Source organism: Natator depressus, chromosome 1, assembly GCF_965152275.1.
Source record: "Natator depressus isolate rNatDep1 chromosome 1, rNatDep2.hap1, whole genome shotgun sequence".
NCBI classification, from domain to species: domain Eukaryota; kingdom Metazoa; phylum Chordata; order Testudines; family Cheloniidae; genus Natator; species Natator depressus.
Window position 1 is genome coordinate 267,602,421 of NC_134234.1, and position 17,181 is coordinate 267,619,601.

The 17,181-nt window shown below is 41.7% G+C and overlaps 1 protein-coding gene across 1 annotated transcript in view; it reads right to left on the reverse strand.

Annotated features, from left to right (window-relative positions):
* The window catches only part of PLEKHG7 (pleckstrin homology and RhoGEF domain containing G7), a 44,121-nt gene extending 28,943 nt beyond the window's left edge, over window positions 1–15,178 (reverse strand). The window contains exons 1-7 of the mRNA XM_074951075.1: window positions 15,150–15,178; window positions 11,605–11,700; window positions 10,415–10,564; window positions 8,169–8,264; window positions 4,284–4,379; window positions 3,563–3,676; window positions 1,172–1,346 (exon numbers count right to left, since the gene is read on the reverse strand). Of these exons, the coding sequence (XP_074807176.1) occupies window positions 1,172–1,346; window positions 3,563–3,676; window positions 4,284–4,379; window positions 8,169–8,264; window positions 10,415–10,564; window positions 11,605–11,679 (706 nt within the window). The 5' untranslated portion in view covers window positions 11,680–11,700; window positions 15,150–15,178. The remainder of the gene's footprint in view (window positions 1–1,171; window positions 1,347–3,562; window positions 3,677–4,283; window positions 4,380–8,168; window positions 8,265–10,414; window positions 10,565–11,604; window positions 11,701–15,149) is intronic.
* Window positions 15,179–17,181: the final 2,003 nt, after the last annotated feature.

Here is a 17,181-nt window from a genome sequence, read left to right on the forward strand (position 1 = left end):
TGACTCCAGTAGCATGAGAAAGTTCTTTAGTGGTTTATTTAACGGTAAATTAGCTGTTATCATTTAGAGACTGATTCAAAAGCCATTGGAATCAATGCGAATCTTTAAGAACAAACTTTAAAAGGAAGGATGGTTTTGTGATTTAGGCACTGGACTGGGACTCAGGAGATCTATTCACAGTGTGTAAAATGAAGCACGTGCATTAGTCTGCAGGATCAGGGCCTTAAAGAGCAAAACTTCAATATGACTCCTAATTTTGCATGCACAGCCATTTTGCACACAACACTGCAGTGTGCGCGCACACACTCAGCAAGGGAGGGAACGCTGGAGGTAAAGTTACCCCTCACACCATCCCAGCAAGGCAGGTAAGTTGTAATGTCACAGATGAGGACATGAAGGCAGACAGGCTAAGTGGACCAAAGCCACTTCCTGATATGTAATCCTGGGCAGAGGTCTCTGGTCCAGGCATACGCCAATAGGTGTATTCACTTTCTATCTATTAATACTCTCATTGACTTCAGTGGGAGCTGGATTGGGGCACTGGAAAAATAAGTTTGTCTTATAATGAGCTTCAGAGCTACCAGATATTTACAGCTGCAAATTGTGGGTTCCAGGAAATGACTGAATTAATAGGTTATTTATGTAAAATAGACTCCAGTATAAAAACCCATCCATTTTTTTCTACATAAGCTGGAGAAAGTTTTCCTTAGATGAGATGGCTCCCTAGATACCTTACAGGTTAAGACTGTCATTCCGAGAAAGGTTGTTGGCTTAATATGCCCCTTGTGTGTGGAATTTTATTCTTTTAAGGATTAAACGCTCTGAATCTTTCCCAGACATGACTCCATCTCAAAGACCTCTTTGTTTGAGATACTCCTTGATTTGTTCCCATTTGTGAACTGCTCAAGTGATTCTCTGTGAATACAAGTGACTGACTGATTTAAGTGCTGCATTAACATACTGAGGGAAGACTTTGAAAATATGAGAATGGTACCAGACAATTTTGAGAAAAAGAGAAGGCCTCAAAGGGATCACAATGAGTTTTTCATGCCATCAATCACATCTTCACACAGTAAAAAACAACAACCTCCTTTACATTTGAACCTCAAGTGCGTAAATCCTCAGAGAAAATACTAAATGGAGAACTTGACTTTTAATCTCAGCTACTTACGTAAGGACTTTTCCACCTTTTCCTTAATAGAGTGGATGGTGGCTTTCTGTGCTGCATCAGTGCTTCTCTTCCAGATATTGTTAAGGAGGAGGGGATATCGGGTCAGTCTGTGTAAAGGAGCCACCAACAGTTCTGGTAGATGTAGTCGTTTGCACTGTTCATTTTGTTCACACCACTACTGAATATAAAGGAAGCCTGTTTTAGGATCCACGACCTCTAGGTGCTTTCTGACAAAGCCGTTAATAAGAAATTAGCTGCATCATCAGTTGACTGAAATGAAATGGGGATCCACTTGTGATGAAGCCAATTCAGATCCCAGTGAAGTCAATGGAAAGGCTCCCTTTCACTCCAAGAGGAGCTGAATCAGTCCCACAGGTTAATTTTTGGTATAGATAACTTAACATTTCAGGCATTATACTAATTCCTAATAATACATTTCTTCACCATACCATTTGATCTCATCAAGAAAAATCTCAATCGAGGGTTCCTCCAGAGCCATTTCCTCTCCAACGTTTGACGGCTTATAAAAGAGTGAGTTTTGCCCTTAGATGTGTCTCTGTTGCCCCTGGGGGACTCCTGGTGGTACTGGAGCTATTCAGACCCCAAATGCCCCTAGTGGGGGCAGGACACTTGGCTACCACCCTGGAGCTGCCCATAAGAGTGAGCTTATTTATCAGGTTTAAATAGGGTAAAATCTGAAAGCTGAGTGAGTTTGAAATGGTGATGTCCATTATTTAGTATTTATGTAGTGCTATTGGTCTGTGTGATGCTAAAGATAAATAAAAGTGGTAGGGCCCTATCCCATGCAGTCTATGGGCTAAATTTGGTTAGTGTAAATCTGGATTAACACCACTGATTTCAGATATATGCAGTGTAACTAAGAGCAGAATTTGACCACTCGTGCTCACTTTAGAAGTCCATAAACAATAACTCTTCAAGCTTGGCAAGAGTTTAGGTCAAGTCAATGGAGATACTGCTACATGACAGGGAAAAGCCAGGCCACTGAATGTAGTATTGTTGTGCTAGCCTCCCAGTCTCTCTCTTCTTCCCAGCTGGTTTCAGATACAGTAAAACAAAATGTATCTCAAAGGGTAAAAATGACATTTACATCAATGAGCTGCTGTTTTAGTTCCATCCTGTGCACTCAGGGAGACCCTCTTCCCTCCCAGATGGGTCACAGAGATATAAATATGCAAAGGGGGGGGGAGCATTCAAGTGTTCTCCCTCAGATTCAATGAAAACTCTACCAACTCTTTTCTCACAGACTCACAAAAACACGCAAAAGCACTACCATGCTCTTTCATTATATTCATGTGTCTGGTGCTGTTAGCTTGGTTTAAACACATGCTTTTAACTTCCCTCTGCAAAGAGAATTCAGGCTCAGAATGAAGTAATAAAGCACTTATCTTATTCTGAATGTTGTGCTTGTAAAGTCTGATTAAGACCATGTGAATATAAACACGGCTTCAAATAAAGACAGAGCTTAAGTGACAAAACCACCACGCCAGCCTCTCCAGTTCACACAAAAGCCTCTTGAATCTCCTATTCCTCAGGTGTGGCAACTCTTGTGAGTTTCATGCTATTTGGTGTTCTCATTAAAGCAGCAGCTCCTGGAGTCACGTGATTGTTACAAGGTCTGATCTTTGAGCAGATCACATAAGACAGAAAATCATAGAATATCAGGGTTGGAAGGGACCTCAGGAAGTCATCTAGTGCAACCCCCTACTCAAAGCAGGACCAATCTCCAATTTTTGCCTCAGATCCCTAAATGGCCCCCTCAAGGATTGAACTCACAACCCTGGGTTTAGCAGGCCAATGCTCAAATCACTGAACTATCCCTCCCCCCAAACCTCTTAAAAATAGGCAGTTATTTTAGCTTCTGCGCTCAGTGTTAGGCAATCCCAAGAGGGGATTGTTGCATTAGGTACTTAGTTATGTCAACTGCTCCACTCTCCTCCCAGTGTTTGCAGATATCACAGGACATTATACATTGGCCAACCCTGCTGCTCCTACCCTGCAATAGGCGGTAACATATGACAGCTTTGGATTAACAGCCCAGCTGTTTGACCTGCTCCGGTTGGAAACTAATTCTAACATTTAATAATTCTGTATTTTACAGGTTGCACTAATTGAAAGTGCATTAAGCACTGTATGAATGGAGTGGATGAAAACCTGGTGCCATTGAAGGAGCTCATGTCAATGGAAATTTTGCCTCTGACTTCAGTGGAGCCAGGATTCTACCCAGTATATTTAAACCTGTGGTATTGTTTGCATTTCAAGAAAAAAGGCATAGACTATTATCTAAAATGGAATATAGCTTTTCCAATTTGTTTTTAAAGACAGGATAGGATGGTTGAAGACTCAACAAGGAGAGCAAAACCAACACTTTACTTTCAGATAGATTCCAAAATCTTCTCTCTGCCTCAGGTTCTCCAAGTAAAAGATGGCTGAGGTGTAATGAAGGCAATAAATCTGGTGTGTCTGGCAGAGGTTACCTTGAAAATACTGCAAGACAAAAGATTTAGAAGTTTAACAAGATTGAAAAAGAGGAATGTTCTAGTGAGGGGCAAAACAATGGGGTAAACAATCTACTTTTTTTAGTTTTTGTAAGATACATTTTGCCGGAGATTTGATTGCAACAGGGAAAATTGGGCTACAATAGAGGGTAAACTTGCCAAAGAAAACTACTTTCTTAAAGAATCCTGCCACAACTCTAGCAATTCTACGGGCATCTGCAGTGTTGAGACTTTACTGCCAGAAAAATAAAGTAGATGATAAGAAGTGCTAGGCTACGGAACAGCTTTGCATAGCCTTATATTTAGGAATGTACTAAGGTATCCACCTGTGTTAGAGGCACTTACAAATTTGGGGTGAAATCTTGTCCCCAGTGAAGTCAATGGCAAACTCTCATTGACTTCAGCGGGGCCAGGATTTCACCCATTGAGTGAAAGAAGAGTGAATGTATCTCTGAAGCTCCCATTGGACAGCTTGATTCCTCCTATTATATGATCTAGGTCTTTTACTAAAAGTGGAATGTGACCAAGAAAGCAGCTTCAAAAACTTTCTGCACTACATTTAGAGTCCTACTACAGAGCCTTTCTGACCATGTTACCTTTGTGAGTACAGAGATGAAATCCAGGGAGGATTCAGATGCAGTGGTATGGTCCTTTACAATTTTGAAAAAATCAGTCACAAAACTGAGACTCACCTAGTCAAGGAAAGAAAAAAAATTAGTTTGTCTGCTCTTCTGAGCTTTATTTTTACCATTAAATCTTTTTAAAGTCCAGATCCTGCAACTGACTCCACACCCAATAAAGCCCTATACTTGCACCAAGCTCCATTGACTGACTTTAAGTCAGCGGGCACAATCCCTTTCCGAATCATGGTCTAAGTGCTTAAGTTAACCAGAAGTTAAAACAATCCTGTTAAAAACACCCACTTAGGCCTTGTCAAGCTCTGTTTAACAAAAATGATGACACAATATTACATTTTTCCAATTACATTTATTTTAGAACAGTAGCTACATAATTAATATGAATATTCAACACAAATTAACATTGGGAATTACAGAAATAAATGCTGTATAGTGATCTGATGTGACAGAACACTGTAGATGCAATGTGATTAAAGAGGTCTTCAAACTCATTTGGAAAGCGATTGTAATTTATATTCCACCTTATTTCAATTTCCTGAAGATAATGAAAAACATTTCTTTAAAACTGCCAAGGGACCAGAATGTGAAAACTGCCTTTGCAAGCAAGGCATTCTCCCAAATGAAGTTCTTTAAAAATATTTTCACTTAGATTCTATTGGTCCTATCTGAATCTCCACATCTTGTGCCACCATAGAAAAATTTACTGTGAAATCTACATTTACCATGCAGTGGTATCAGGAATATACAGTATTCCTGTAGAGACAGAATTGAAAATAACTCCTGTATCTCCAGTACCATAGTGAACTACATTAAAATGCTGGGATTTTAATTTTAACCACTCTATTTCATTTAGCAAATGTGTGGGCCTACACAGCTTTTGGGGAGTTGCTCGTGGTACAGTATTAACTCTAGCATGTTGGCAAGGTGTATTTTATATATTTCACAACATAAAGTTCTTTTATGGCAAGGGTGTCAGTATCATTTTCCCCACATTTGACCATAATGGATGTTACTATATTATATACACGTGCAAAAATTTAAAAAAACCATAATGGGAAAAGTATTAAAAACAACACTCAATCCTGATTGTATCCTAATCGACCCTCCGGCGTGTTCATCCTGTAAATAGCATATAATTCAACCCCTCCCCTGTCTCTCACCACGATAGGGCCAGGCAAAGACTTGATGCATGTTTATTCTGATGTTTAGTTTATCTGTTGTTTCTGTAGGGATGCCAGGGGGAACTGAGGGAGTACTCACTTATTGCAGTAACAATTATTATTTTCATTATTATGTCGTATTATAGCGTGACGGGGCATGCATGCCCCTCACTGGGACTGCAGGGATTAATGCCTCTCTTTGAGCCGAGGAGGCCATGCCCCCTCAACCCTTCTGGGCATGCTCCAGTTGGAAACCATGTATAAAAGGGAACAGCTCATCTTATTCAGGACGAACCATTGGAGAGGGAGGAGGTGTGCTGCAGGCCCTGCTGAAGGACCGCTGGCACTTCATGATGCGGACGCCAGCCAGCGGCAACCAATGACCTCCAGGCTCCAGATCCCACAGGGGGAGGAGAGACCATGGGAACCCTGAGACAACAAGCCTTGGAGAAGCAGATTGGAAGCAACCCAGCGAATCTTTGCGGGGAGGTGGTTGTAGAACCAGAGACTAGCTCGGCGTGTTTTGGCTGGATCCTTGAGCCGGTGGCGGGCAACCCTGCCAGTGACAGGCCCTGGGTTGCAGGCTCCTACTGAAGGACCACTGGCACTTCATGATGTGGAGGCCAGCCAGATGGTGGCGACTGATGACCCCCAGGCTTCGATGCCACAGAGGGAGGAGAGACTGTGGGAACTCTGAGACTACAAGCCGTGGAGAAGTGGGTAGGAAGCAACCTAGGGAATCTTTGCGGGGAGGTGGTTGTAGAACCAGAGACTAGCTCAGTGTGTTTTGGCCAGATCCCTGAGCTGGTGGCAGGCAACCCTGCAATCGACAGGGCACTGGGTTGGGACCCGGTGGAGAGGGAGGGCCCAGGTTCCCCTACCCTGGCTGCCACCCATCCTGGGGTGGCAGCCCGTCTCACCAGTTCTATTGATTCTGGCCATTAGGTCGCACAGCCCTGATTGTGAGGGCAGCTCTATTGACTCTGGCTGTTAGGCCACCCCTTCCTGATAGAGAGGGCGAGTATATTGACTTTGGCTGTTGGGCCACACTATTCTGGGACCCAGAGGGGTCACTCAGACTTGGCCGCGGGGCTACAATGACCCTTGCCCCACCCCAAAAGGGGATGGAGCATGCATGACCCACGACATAGAGTAACAACATCAAAGGGCTCAGACTGATATAGAGGCCCAGTGGGCTGGGCGCTGCATAAGCAGAGTAAAAATCAGGGCCTTGTCTTGAAGCGATTACACTCTAAATAGACAGGAAAGATATTGGCTGGTGGAGGAAACACAGACACAGAGAGATGAACTGATTGGGCCAACGTCACCCAGCAAGCCAATGGCACAGATGGGAGTAGAATCAACATCTCCTGACTGTCAGTATCTACTAGCTCATACTGCCTCTCACCAATAGAGCTCTAATAATAATACTTAGCCCTTTGTATGTTCAAGCCACTGTGCAGACACTGATTAATCTTTGCAATCCTTATTATAGAAGGCAAACTCTTTCTGTGCTGGTAGAAGAAGAGCAAAAAAATGAGATGTCAGTGACTGTGGGAGGAGGAGGAAAACTGCAACACATAGTTTTCTTAGTAGAGTAGCATTTGATCTTAGTGATCATCTTCTGTAGTGCTCATTCACTAATGGAGTCAGAAACTGTTCCCAAATGCCACCCCTCATTCAGTCAGGGTGATGTATTTGCTCTTATACCAGTAATTTTGCATTCAGTGAAAAGAATCAGTTTGGAAATAATTTCTTTTGTCTTATGTGATGCTGTCAAAGGCAGGACAGAGTTTTGCTTTGCCATTAAAGCCAGGTAACAACTATTTCGGCTTGAAGGAATGCCTGGTATTATCAATTGCAATCTTGACTAACTTGTCTTGGCATTAAAATGCCTTGCAGCGAATGCTGTCCTTGCAAAATGGAGATCTTAGGTCAGGTTCTCTGCTTTGCCGAGTTTACACTCAGGGTTGGTGGTGCTAGGGATCCCTGAGTCTTTTCCTGGCCCCAGCACAAGTCAGAGCAGCATAGGGACTACTTTAACTTTCACATGTTGGAAAAGAGTCCCCAAGGGGACTGGCCACAAGCTGAGGATAGACAGAGCACAGAGCACTCCGGGCGTGTCTTCTCTCCACCTTGCCCCAGAAGCTGCAGGGTGAGTAGCACACAAGTCAAGCATGTCACCTGGGGAATCCCTAGCTGGGGAGATGTGGGTGGTTTCTGTTCCCTTTGTCCTTGTGGAGTAGCACAAAGGGACCATAGTGTAGCAGACACTTCATGTCTATGCAATTGTTTCGTACGGGAAATTCACTGTTGTATGGATCTGGCTGTTGTGATTGTTCTGCCCGAATGTTTGTATACTGAGGACTGCCAAAACCTATGATTTAACAAGACTCTATTTTAAAGAGCTAATGCCAAACTCATCTTATGACAGGAAACAGGACACGATCAGACTACAGCCATAACCAAAACTCAGATGGCTCTATGCCTGTTCATGAAATCATTTGGCCTGATCAGATGCCTCATCCAAATTGTTCTGCCCAAGAGAGAGGGGGATAGTGTCCTTAGGGTCAAGTTCAAGATACAGACACTGAAATCTGGGTCTGGCAATTCTTTGTGTTCCTCTTTTTTAATTATGCTGTCAGCTTTTGATCTAAATGAGATTTCTTCTTTTTTTCCTCACCTGGTTTAACTCCTCCAAGTTTGCAAAAAGTCCCCACAAATCCACATCCACAAGGAACTCATTGTTTTGCAGGTATTTTAATGTATTCACAAATATCTTTAAAAAAGACAATAAAGCCATATTATTTATTATCTGTATTAATTCAACATTAACAAACCAATTAATTTGCAGCAGGCAGATAGATTTACCGTATATTCCTTCGTAAACCATAATTTGACTGGCAGACTACAAAATGGCTGGGCTCCCACCAGTTAGGAGCAAGTCTTTCATGGCCTGCACAAAGCCTAAAAATAATGGGTTTTGGGCAGGACCTATGCAGTGACTGAAGTGAGAGAATCCATACACAGCCAGCCCACAGACCGCAACATAGCCCCATCATGGCTGTTATTTTATTCTGTGGTTGGGAATGGGGGCTGAGGCCTCTTTAGACCTGTACGCAGGGGTTTATACCCACAGATCCATGCAATTGCAGACCTGGTGGTCATGAACCCTGTCCTCTAATCTAGGCCCACCCCAACCCTTTCCGTCTACCTCCATGTTGCTCTGTATGCTCTGGCATGGGGGGTGGAAGAGTCCCACTAAGCAGCTAAATGGCTGTAGGGCCAAGGCTTTGAGAGGCTGGGTGGCTTGTTCAGTCTCTCTTCTTTCTGGGTGAATTTCAGTGGTGCTGAATGAACACTGTGAATGCACGTGGTGAATACTGAATACATTACACATGAACTGCTGGAGCTTGACTCTTTGGGGGTTGCACTGACTTACTGTGATTTCTACCAAACAATGCCCCCAAAGCAGCTAAGAATGAGCTGAGAAATATAATGTATTTAATAGAAATGGCTTTACATGAAAACATGGATAAAATGCTTACTGATGTTGCCCAAGGTGCTAGGGGAGGGGTGCATTGGTCTAGCTGCCATGAACTACTGAACTGAGAGCCTGAGAAGAACGCCATTTGAGGAGGAAACACTCCATAGTCTCAAATCTCAGCTGAGCTTGATTAGAACAAGTGGAATATTTAATAGTGAGAAATATTTAGAGCAGCAAGAAATACATGGAACTGTGAGAGTTGCCAAACTCTTTCATAAGCACATTTGTTTTCACTGCTGGAGAATAATTAAAAACAGGGATGGGAGGGATGGGATGAGGGAGGAGAGGCTGTATCATTTGTGAGCCACATAGGGCCTACTACTGTATCTACCTGCCTTTCGCTCTAGGTTCTTACTCCTCACTCATCACCAAGGGGTCTGAGTGCCTTGTAATACCCCCCTGCCTAGCAGGAGAACCACTTGCAGTTAGCTGAGCTCCTCAGCGATCCTCTACCACTTCCACTCTTTAAAACAAATGTTTCTAGATGGCAGGATACTTTCATCCTGGCTTTTCCTAACTGTCCAATAACTGCCCCCCCCTTCTGCCCACCCTAATGGAGCTGTCTGTGTTCTTCCTCATCCACCTGATTTTGGAGCATTAGTGTCGATGACTAAACCACCTTTTCAGCATGAAACGTGCTTTTTAAAATGCAGTTCCTCCCTGGACTCTATCCTCCTTCCTTTTGAGAAACCAGTGGTAGAGGTGGTGAAAGTGTGTGTGTGAGTGCGTGTATAGAAACCCTTGATAGATCTTCCTTTATCACCTATAAAGGGATACTGCATGGGCTAACTGTCCAGAGTGCAGCCTTACCACAGCTTGTTCAACTTTGAAGATGCTCCTATTTTTCCTCAGGATAAGGTTAGGCTTGATTTTATTTTTTCCGCTGGGTGGGAGGGGAGCTTGAAATACTGCCCTGCCGAATTTTTGCATTTTCAGGGCTCTAGTCTGGATAACACAACTACACCCCATTAGTCCTCTTCAAGCTAAGCTATTAAAAGCCAGGAGTACAAAATGAAATGGGCTAGCAATAATGGAAAGTATAGCATTATGAGTCTGAAAGTGCGAGTTGAGAGAGAGTGAAAGACAGACTAAAATGGCCTCTGATGCTACTGGGAGTACAGAAGGCACTGAACCAAGAGAGACTGATGCAAATCTCTGAGAAGAGGCACACAGAGGAAAAGATTTCATCAGGATGAAATGAAAACTAGAGAATTGTGGAAACAGGTTTAGAAAACAAGACATGAGGAGTATACAGCACAAAAGTACAAGTAATTTCCATTTAGATATAAAGAAGGAAAGGTTATAGATGACTTTCTTCTTGCCCCACTGACGGCAGGACAAGTCCTATGTTTAATCTACTGGAGAAATAAATCCAAAGTTACCGTCTTGAGAACCAGTAAGCGATCCAGAAAGTAACTGCATTCACTTGTAAAAAGTTCCCATACGGCTTCTTCTTTCCTCACTTCTAATGGATTATCAGTGTCTTTCTGCTGAGCCTGTTGAGTCGTTATCATTTCATGCCAAGTTTTATTCTATTGATTGGGATGGGGGGAGGAAAAAAACCTTATAGATTTCATGCATAATAGCTGACTGATACATAAAGTGCTGCAATCTTTATGCAATGTATTAAAATATAGTATAAATAATAGAATTAGAGAAATGTCAGGCTGGACAGGCTCTTCGAGAAGTCATCAAGTGCAGCCCGCTGTGCTGTGGTAGGACCAAGTAAACCTGACCTGGATAACAACAGTTCTCATCCTTTGGTTGGATGTTTAATAGTTAAAAAATAAAAATCCTGACATTTTACTCTTGAGTATTATAAAGCATATATATAATAATAGTAATGCAGAATAATTCTTTGCATTTATGGAGCACCTTCCATCCAAGGATCTCAGGGTGGCTTGCAAACATTAATGAATTTAACCTCACATCATCCCTCTGAAGCAGAGGTGTATTATTATACCTGTTTTTCAGATGGTGAAATCAAGGAACAGAGACCTTGCAGTGTATCTACATTGCAGCTGGGAGGGAGCCTCCCAGTGTGGAGGGAGACACTCAAGTTAGCTTTGCTTGAGCCAGCACACAGACAATTGCAGTGTGGTCATTGCAGCATGGGGAGGGGTTCGGGCTAGCCACCCGAACTCTGACCCTTTGGGTCAGGCAGCTTGAACTCAGGCAGCTAGCCTGAGCCAGTGCCAAGGCATAACATCCACACTGCTATTTTTAGGGTGCTAGCTCGAGCGAAGTTAGCGTGATTCTCTACCCAGGCTGGGAGGCATGTGCTCAGCTGCAGTGTAGACATCTCGTAAGTGACCAAGGTCACATGAAGCCTGTCAGAGCTGGGCATAAATTCCGAATTGCCTGACTCCTAGACTTCTGTCTTAACCACAAGACTAACTGCCTTCTGTTGCAACAGTTGTACCCTAAATGTATATACAGATTCTGCATGTAGATTGCCTATGTTGATTACTGCCATGGAAAAGATTAATTTTAAAAGGGACACAAAGAAGAGAAAAAAGTTTTGAGTCCATTGGAGAGGATTATCAGTGTAATTTACTGAGTATTTCCATACCTTAAAACTGTGAAACTCATATCCACTGCAGTCTGTGATCTTAATGGTTGAAAGACAGTTTTTCAGATCAGACATTTGCTTTTGTTTGTCTTTACCCTGTTAAAAGATAAATTCTACACGTTATAATTTAAAGAGGTAAATAGTATGCTTATTAGCTTCAGTAATTTTGTTTTAATCTGCAAGGACTTCACCCTAATGTTTGGTTTCTTTGCCAACCCATGTACACATATCCAGTGAAAGGAGTGTAGATGCAGCACTGTCATTTGCTTCTACATATTGGATAGGAGCCAAGGTCAAGGTGGCCCTTTGGCACAATAAGACTGAGTTGTACAGTGCGGTAGTCTTTGACTGTTGCTAACCTAGAACATCACAAGCGATAATGGGCTATTCTCAAAACCCATCTAAGAATAAACTCAGCTTGCTTTGCTCATGCAAAAATCAGTGATATGTGACCAGGAAATCTTTGAGGGTAAACATTTTTTTCAAAACATTTTAATATTGAACTCTTCACCTGGTTTAAACTACACATTTAAAGTGACACTGTCTGGTCAAATTTGCCATAGCATTTAGGGTGGGGTTTTTTGTGTGTGTAAAAATAAGATTTTTATGAACACTAAAAGAGATTTTTCCATGACATGAATAATAATAATAAAAGAATCAATGGATTTTTTAAAAAAACAAACATTGCTTGCAGCATTTGCACACCAAACCTCACTGTATTATGCTTACTGCCACCAATATTTTAGAATTTCAAAGTGAATATTGACTTGACTGTGTTTCATATTTGCTTTCAGAGACCATATGGGTGCTTGTACTTTATTAATATGAATACTCTCAAAAATGAATTTTAAGATGAATGCTGGAATATTTGCCAAAAATGCATTTCAAAAGGTGCATTTCACTATAATATTTGAAATTCACAGTTTGATCTGTGATGGTCAGTTCCACAAGACGTTCTATCAGTGAGCAGAAACAATATTACTTGCATTTTCTAATTAAGGCACTGATCCTGCAAACACGTGCGCATGTGCTTAACTTTTACGTCCATGAATAATCCTAGTGAACTCACTTTTGAGTGAACATCAAAATTATTAACAAATGTTTCTTGGCATTTGAATAGCTTGTTTGCAGTTTGTTGCAAATTTTAAATATTTGAACCTTAAAATTCTCAGTCTCAGGTTCCAATCCAACAAATACTTATGTACGTGCTTAACTTTCAACATGCAAATAGTCCCATTTAGAAAGAGCCAAATGTTAGCGGTGAGGTCCTGGCAGACTAAAACCATAATAATGTAGCCAATCATTTATGCCTTTAAAGAATTAACATATGATTAATTTATTTACCTTTAAACAAAGTAAAGACAAACAAAAGCAAATATCTGATCAAGAAAATTGGCTTTCAAACATTAAGATCACAGAATGCAGCAGATATCAGTGTCACAGTTTTTACTAAGGTATTGAACTCAAGCAGACTACTCAAGTACATTAAGCTATATATGCATTAGTGTTTGCAGGATCGGCACCTATAATCGTAAGGATTTTGAAGTTAAAATGCCTAATATTTGCAACAAACTCTCATAAGCTATTTGATTGGAGATGGAAATATTTGTCAAGAAATTTGTGAATAACTTTGACAAATACAATTGAGAATTTTGTTAACAGAAAAAGAAAGACATTATTCAGCGCAGATTGCTAACTCATCCTTAATTGTGTTAATACCTGAGAACAGGAAGGTGAAATTGACTAACTAAAAGTGAAATTTACTCATCTATTTTCATTATCCATGCTTCCAGGGAACCAATAAATAAATAAAAAACATAAGCAGATAAAAGTCAAATAAATTTAAAGTATTTAAATTTTTTGTAATAGTTTAGTTGTGGTTGGCAACCTAGAAAGGAAATTAAGGTGGGTTTTCTTTTACTGTGATTATTGACCTGTCTGTTCAAATAAAGTTTCAGTCTGCATCTACAGTGGTGTAACAGAAATCAGCTTTCCCTTAGAGTTCAACTTTACCCAAGACAGAGAAGTACATTTACAATGTATGTGTGATTTAATAACAATAAATATGACAGATTTCTGTAGTGCTTTTACTGCTCTGAGGGACCAAACAAGTTTGAAGCCCCATTAGCTACCATAGCAGCATAGGAATCTGAGTTTGGTTTGAACCTCCTACAGTGGAGTCACTAATGAGAATAATTATATGGACTATTTATTACCATTTGAAACCAAAGAAAGTGAATGTTATGGTAACTACTGTATTGCTACTAAAGAAACAAAACGGGACCATGAACTGCTAGAAACAAGGATATAGAAATTGAATCCCCTATGGAAAAACATTTTCATAGTTTAGTCATTTATTTATGGGAATATATATATCCACATATTGAAACAGTACAGAAAATATGGGATCCTCATAGTTTTCCTGGTTTAATAACGCAAGCCATATATTCAGAAATATTTATGTTAAACAGTTTGGTAGCATCTGGTATTGGAGCTGCAGGAAGAATTTTTCTTCCCCATTGGTATTTGGGTGGTGGATGGGGGGGGAGGGGAGGGAGAATGCTTCGGAAGTTTTTCAAATGAGGTATCATTTATTTATTGAAAAAGCCACTCTGAAAATTGTCCGCACTTGTTTCATTGCTTTGTCCTAATTTCTTAAATCCCACTAATGCCAATGGGATTTAAGCACATGCTTAATTGCTGCTGAACTGAGGTCTAAATTGACAAGTAAACAGGAATGTTTATGCTCATGAAGGGAGACCAAAAATGAGAACCAAGTGAAGCCATGGCTCAAAAGTTAATCACCTAACCCAGATCTTGTCCTGCCCTCTGGGCAAGAGAGAACAATTTTTCTCCATCTTTTTTATTACAATTATTTTACTTACGCATGGAGAAAAATTGGGTTAGGTTCCAGGGAATTTTTTTTTTGACAGACAAAAGACTATATTATATATATATATATATATATATACAGTATAAGTTTTAAACAAACAGTTTAATACTGTACACAGCAATGATAAGTGTGAAGCTTGGTTGAGGTGGTGGAGTCAGAGGGTGGAAGAGGGTGGGATATTTCCCAGGGAATGGCTTACTGCTAAATGATGAACTAGCACTCGGCTGAGCCCCCAAGGGTTAACACCTTGCTGTTAATGCAGCCTCACTCTATAAGGCAGCAGGAATGGAGGGGGCGGGGAAGACAGCATGGCAGAGAGAGAGACAGAGACACAGACTAACACGGCTGCTACTCTGACACCCTGTGTGTGAGAGAGAGACTTTGAGACAGCAGCTGCTGCCAGCAAGCTCCCTCCATTCTGAGCCCTGCTGTGTCCCCCCCGCCCCGCTCTGTGGAGATGGGTGAGGGGAGGAACGGGGGAAGGGGAAACCCTGGCAACAACACCCCTTTTTCCCCTCCCCTCCCTGCACATAGGGTGACCAGACAGCAAGTGTGAAAAATCAGGACAGGGGGTGGGGTGTTATAGAGCCTATATATGAAAAAGACCCCAAAATCAGGACTGTCCCTATAAAATAGGATCTGGTCACCCTACCTGCACAGCAAGCAGGAGGCTCCCGGAGCAGTTCCAAGGCAGAGGGCAAGAGCAGCACAGGGCAGTGGGGGAGGGACAGCTGAACTGCCAGCAATTGACAGCCTGCTGGGCAGCAGCCACACAGGGAACTTAGGGGAGCTGATGTGGGGGCTGTCGGCCCACCCTGGCTCCAAGCCCCCACCAGCCTAGCTGCAATGGGCTGCTCTTCCTGCAAGCAGTGGACAAAGCAGGCGGCTGCCAAACGACACGATAAGGGAGCATTAGGCAACTTTAAACGAGCATGTTCTCTAATTCAGAGGTTCTCAAACTGTGGTCTGTGGACCACCAGTGGTCCGCGAGCTCCATTCAAGTGGTCCGTGGATAGTTCCCTCTACGGTGCACTCCTGGGTGACCACACATGAGAGAATGAAGGGCCACCCACCTAATTAGTGGAGCTGCGCAGGCGTGGCTCCTCTGATCAGGTGCCTGGACCCTGGAGAAGATGCACATGTAAGGGGAGGTGGTGGCCTTGGGGGGAATAGTGGGTAGGTAGGAGGGGGCAGTGGTGTGAGAAGAGGTGGAGGGGGGAATTTGGGAGATGCAGGGCTACGGCGGCCAGAGAAAGAGGCTCCAGGGCTGCGGCTGCTGGGGATCTGTGCTAGCAGATTGCATTGTAAGAGTGGAACCTTAGAGACTAAAACCATGCAGGGTTAGGCTGGCTTTGTTCTTAGGAGGACTCCTCAGCTATTGGTAAATAGTATTATTTCAACACATCAAATCTGTTTCGTTGCAGCATGTACCCTTCAGTTAACACCACGGACGAAGTGATTTTTGACTCCAGTACAGCAGGATACTTTAACAGGTACTTATTTGAGTCGTCCCATTGTTAACTTCTTGGCCTCAGTGACATGTGGCCATAGGAAAGCAACAACTTTACAAGATTAAAAAGGAATTGGACAGTTGTATGAATATCTAGAATTATTGTAATTAAAGCCAACAAAAATTTTGGAAGTGTTATTAAGCCTTGTGCTTCAGGGCTTATATCAATTTATATCTATTAGAGATCCAGATGAGACCTATGTAGGGGGCAGATCATCCCACAGATTACCTGCCTGAATTGGGGCATTTATTTTTGATTTCACAAGCCCTCTGTCTTTCTTCAGAGATTGTGAAATGAAGAACCAAGTTAGCCTTTCACATTAATCTGTGGGAAACTCTATTACAGGAAAAATTATGTTGTGAAATACTCACAGCTCCTTTTCTGGCGAACGGCCACCTTGGTTTTTTGGACTCTAATGGGTGAAATTAAAACAAATACGTTGTTGGGTAAGAAAACAAAAGGAAGATGATTAATATTATTTTGTGGCTCTTTTTTTTTTTTGAAGGAGACAAATACAATTCTTAAGGAGAAGAAATAATTTATACTTAACTAAAATTTAACATCTGTGTACAGGCAGTTTGTGGGGTTGAGCTAAACCCATTGATGGCTTTTAGAATAGGTCCCATGTGCAATAGTGATGTGTACCAAAGACTGGATTGTCAGAGTTGCTGAATGCTCACAATTCTCATTGTCAATGTGAGTTGCAGGTGCTCAGCTCTGCTAAAAAACCGGCTACATGATTGCAAGTTAATTTCTTACCATGACATGGTCAATTAGACTTCACGTTAGTTCTTTTAAAATGACATCATTCAACTTTCAAGAACACTAGCCATATCTGTTTATTACAGCATCTAAGGGCTTGTCCACATAGATAAGTTTACCAGCCTAATTATATCAGTATAGTTATACCTGTATAACTTCCCATGTGGACTCTCTCTCTTATTCTAGAATAATTATATTGGGATAGTTATACCAGTAAATTTCTCCATGTAATCAAATCCTCATAACTTAGGCCCTGATTCATGAATGCATGTGCTTAAGTATCATTGTATTAGAATTGAAGTTCAAAACCACATTTTTAAAATCATGCTTTAGACAACTGTCAATTTAATAGTTCCAAAATAATATCCCATAAGACTGTGCATCATTTGATATCCCCTAATAGCTCTCTAC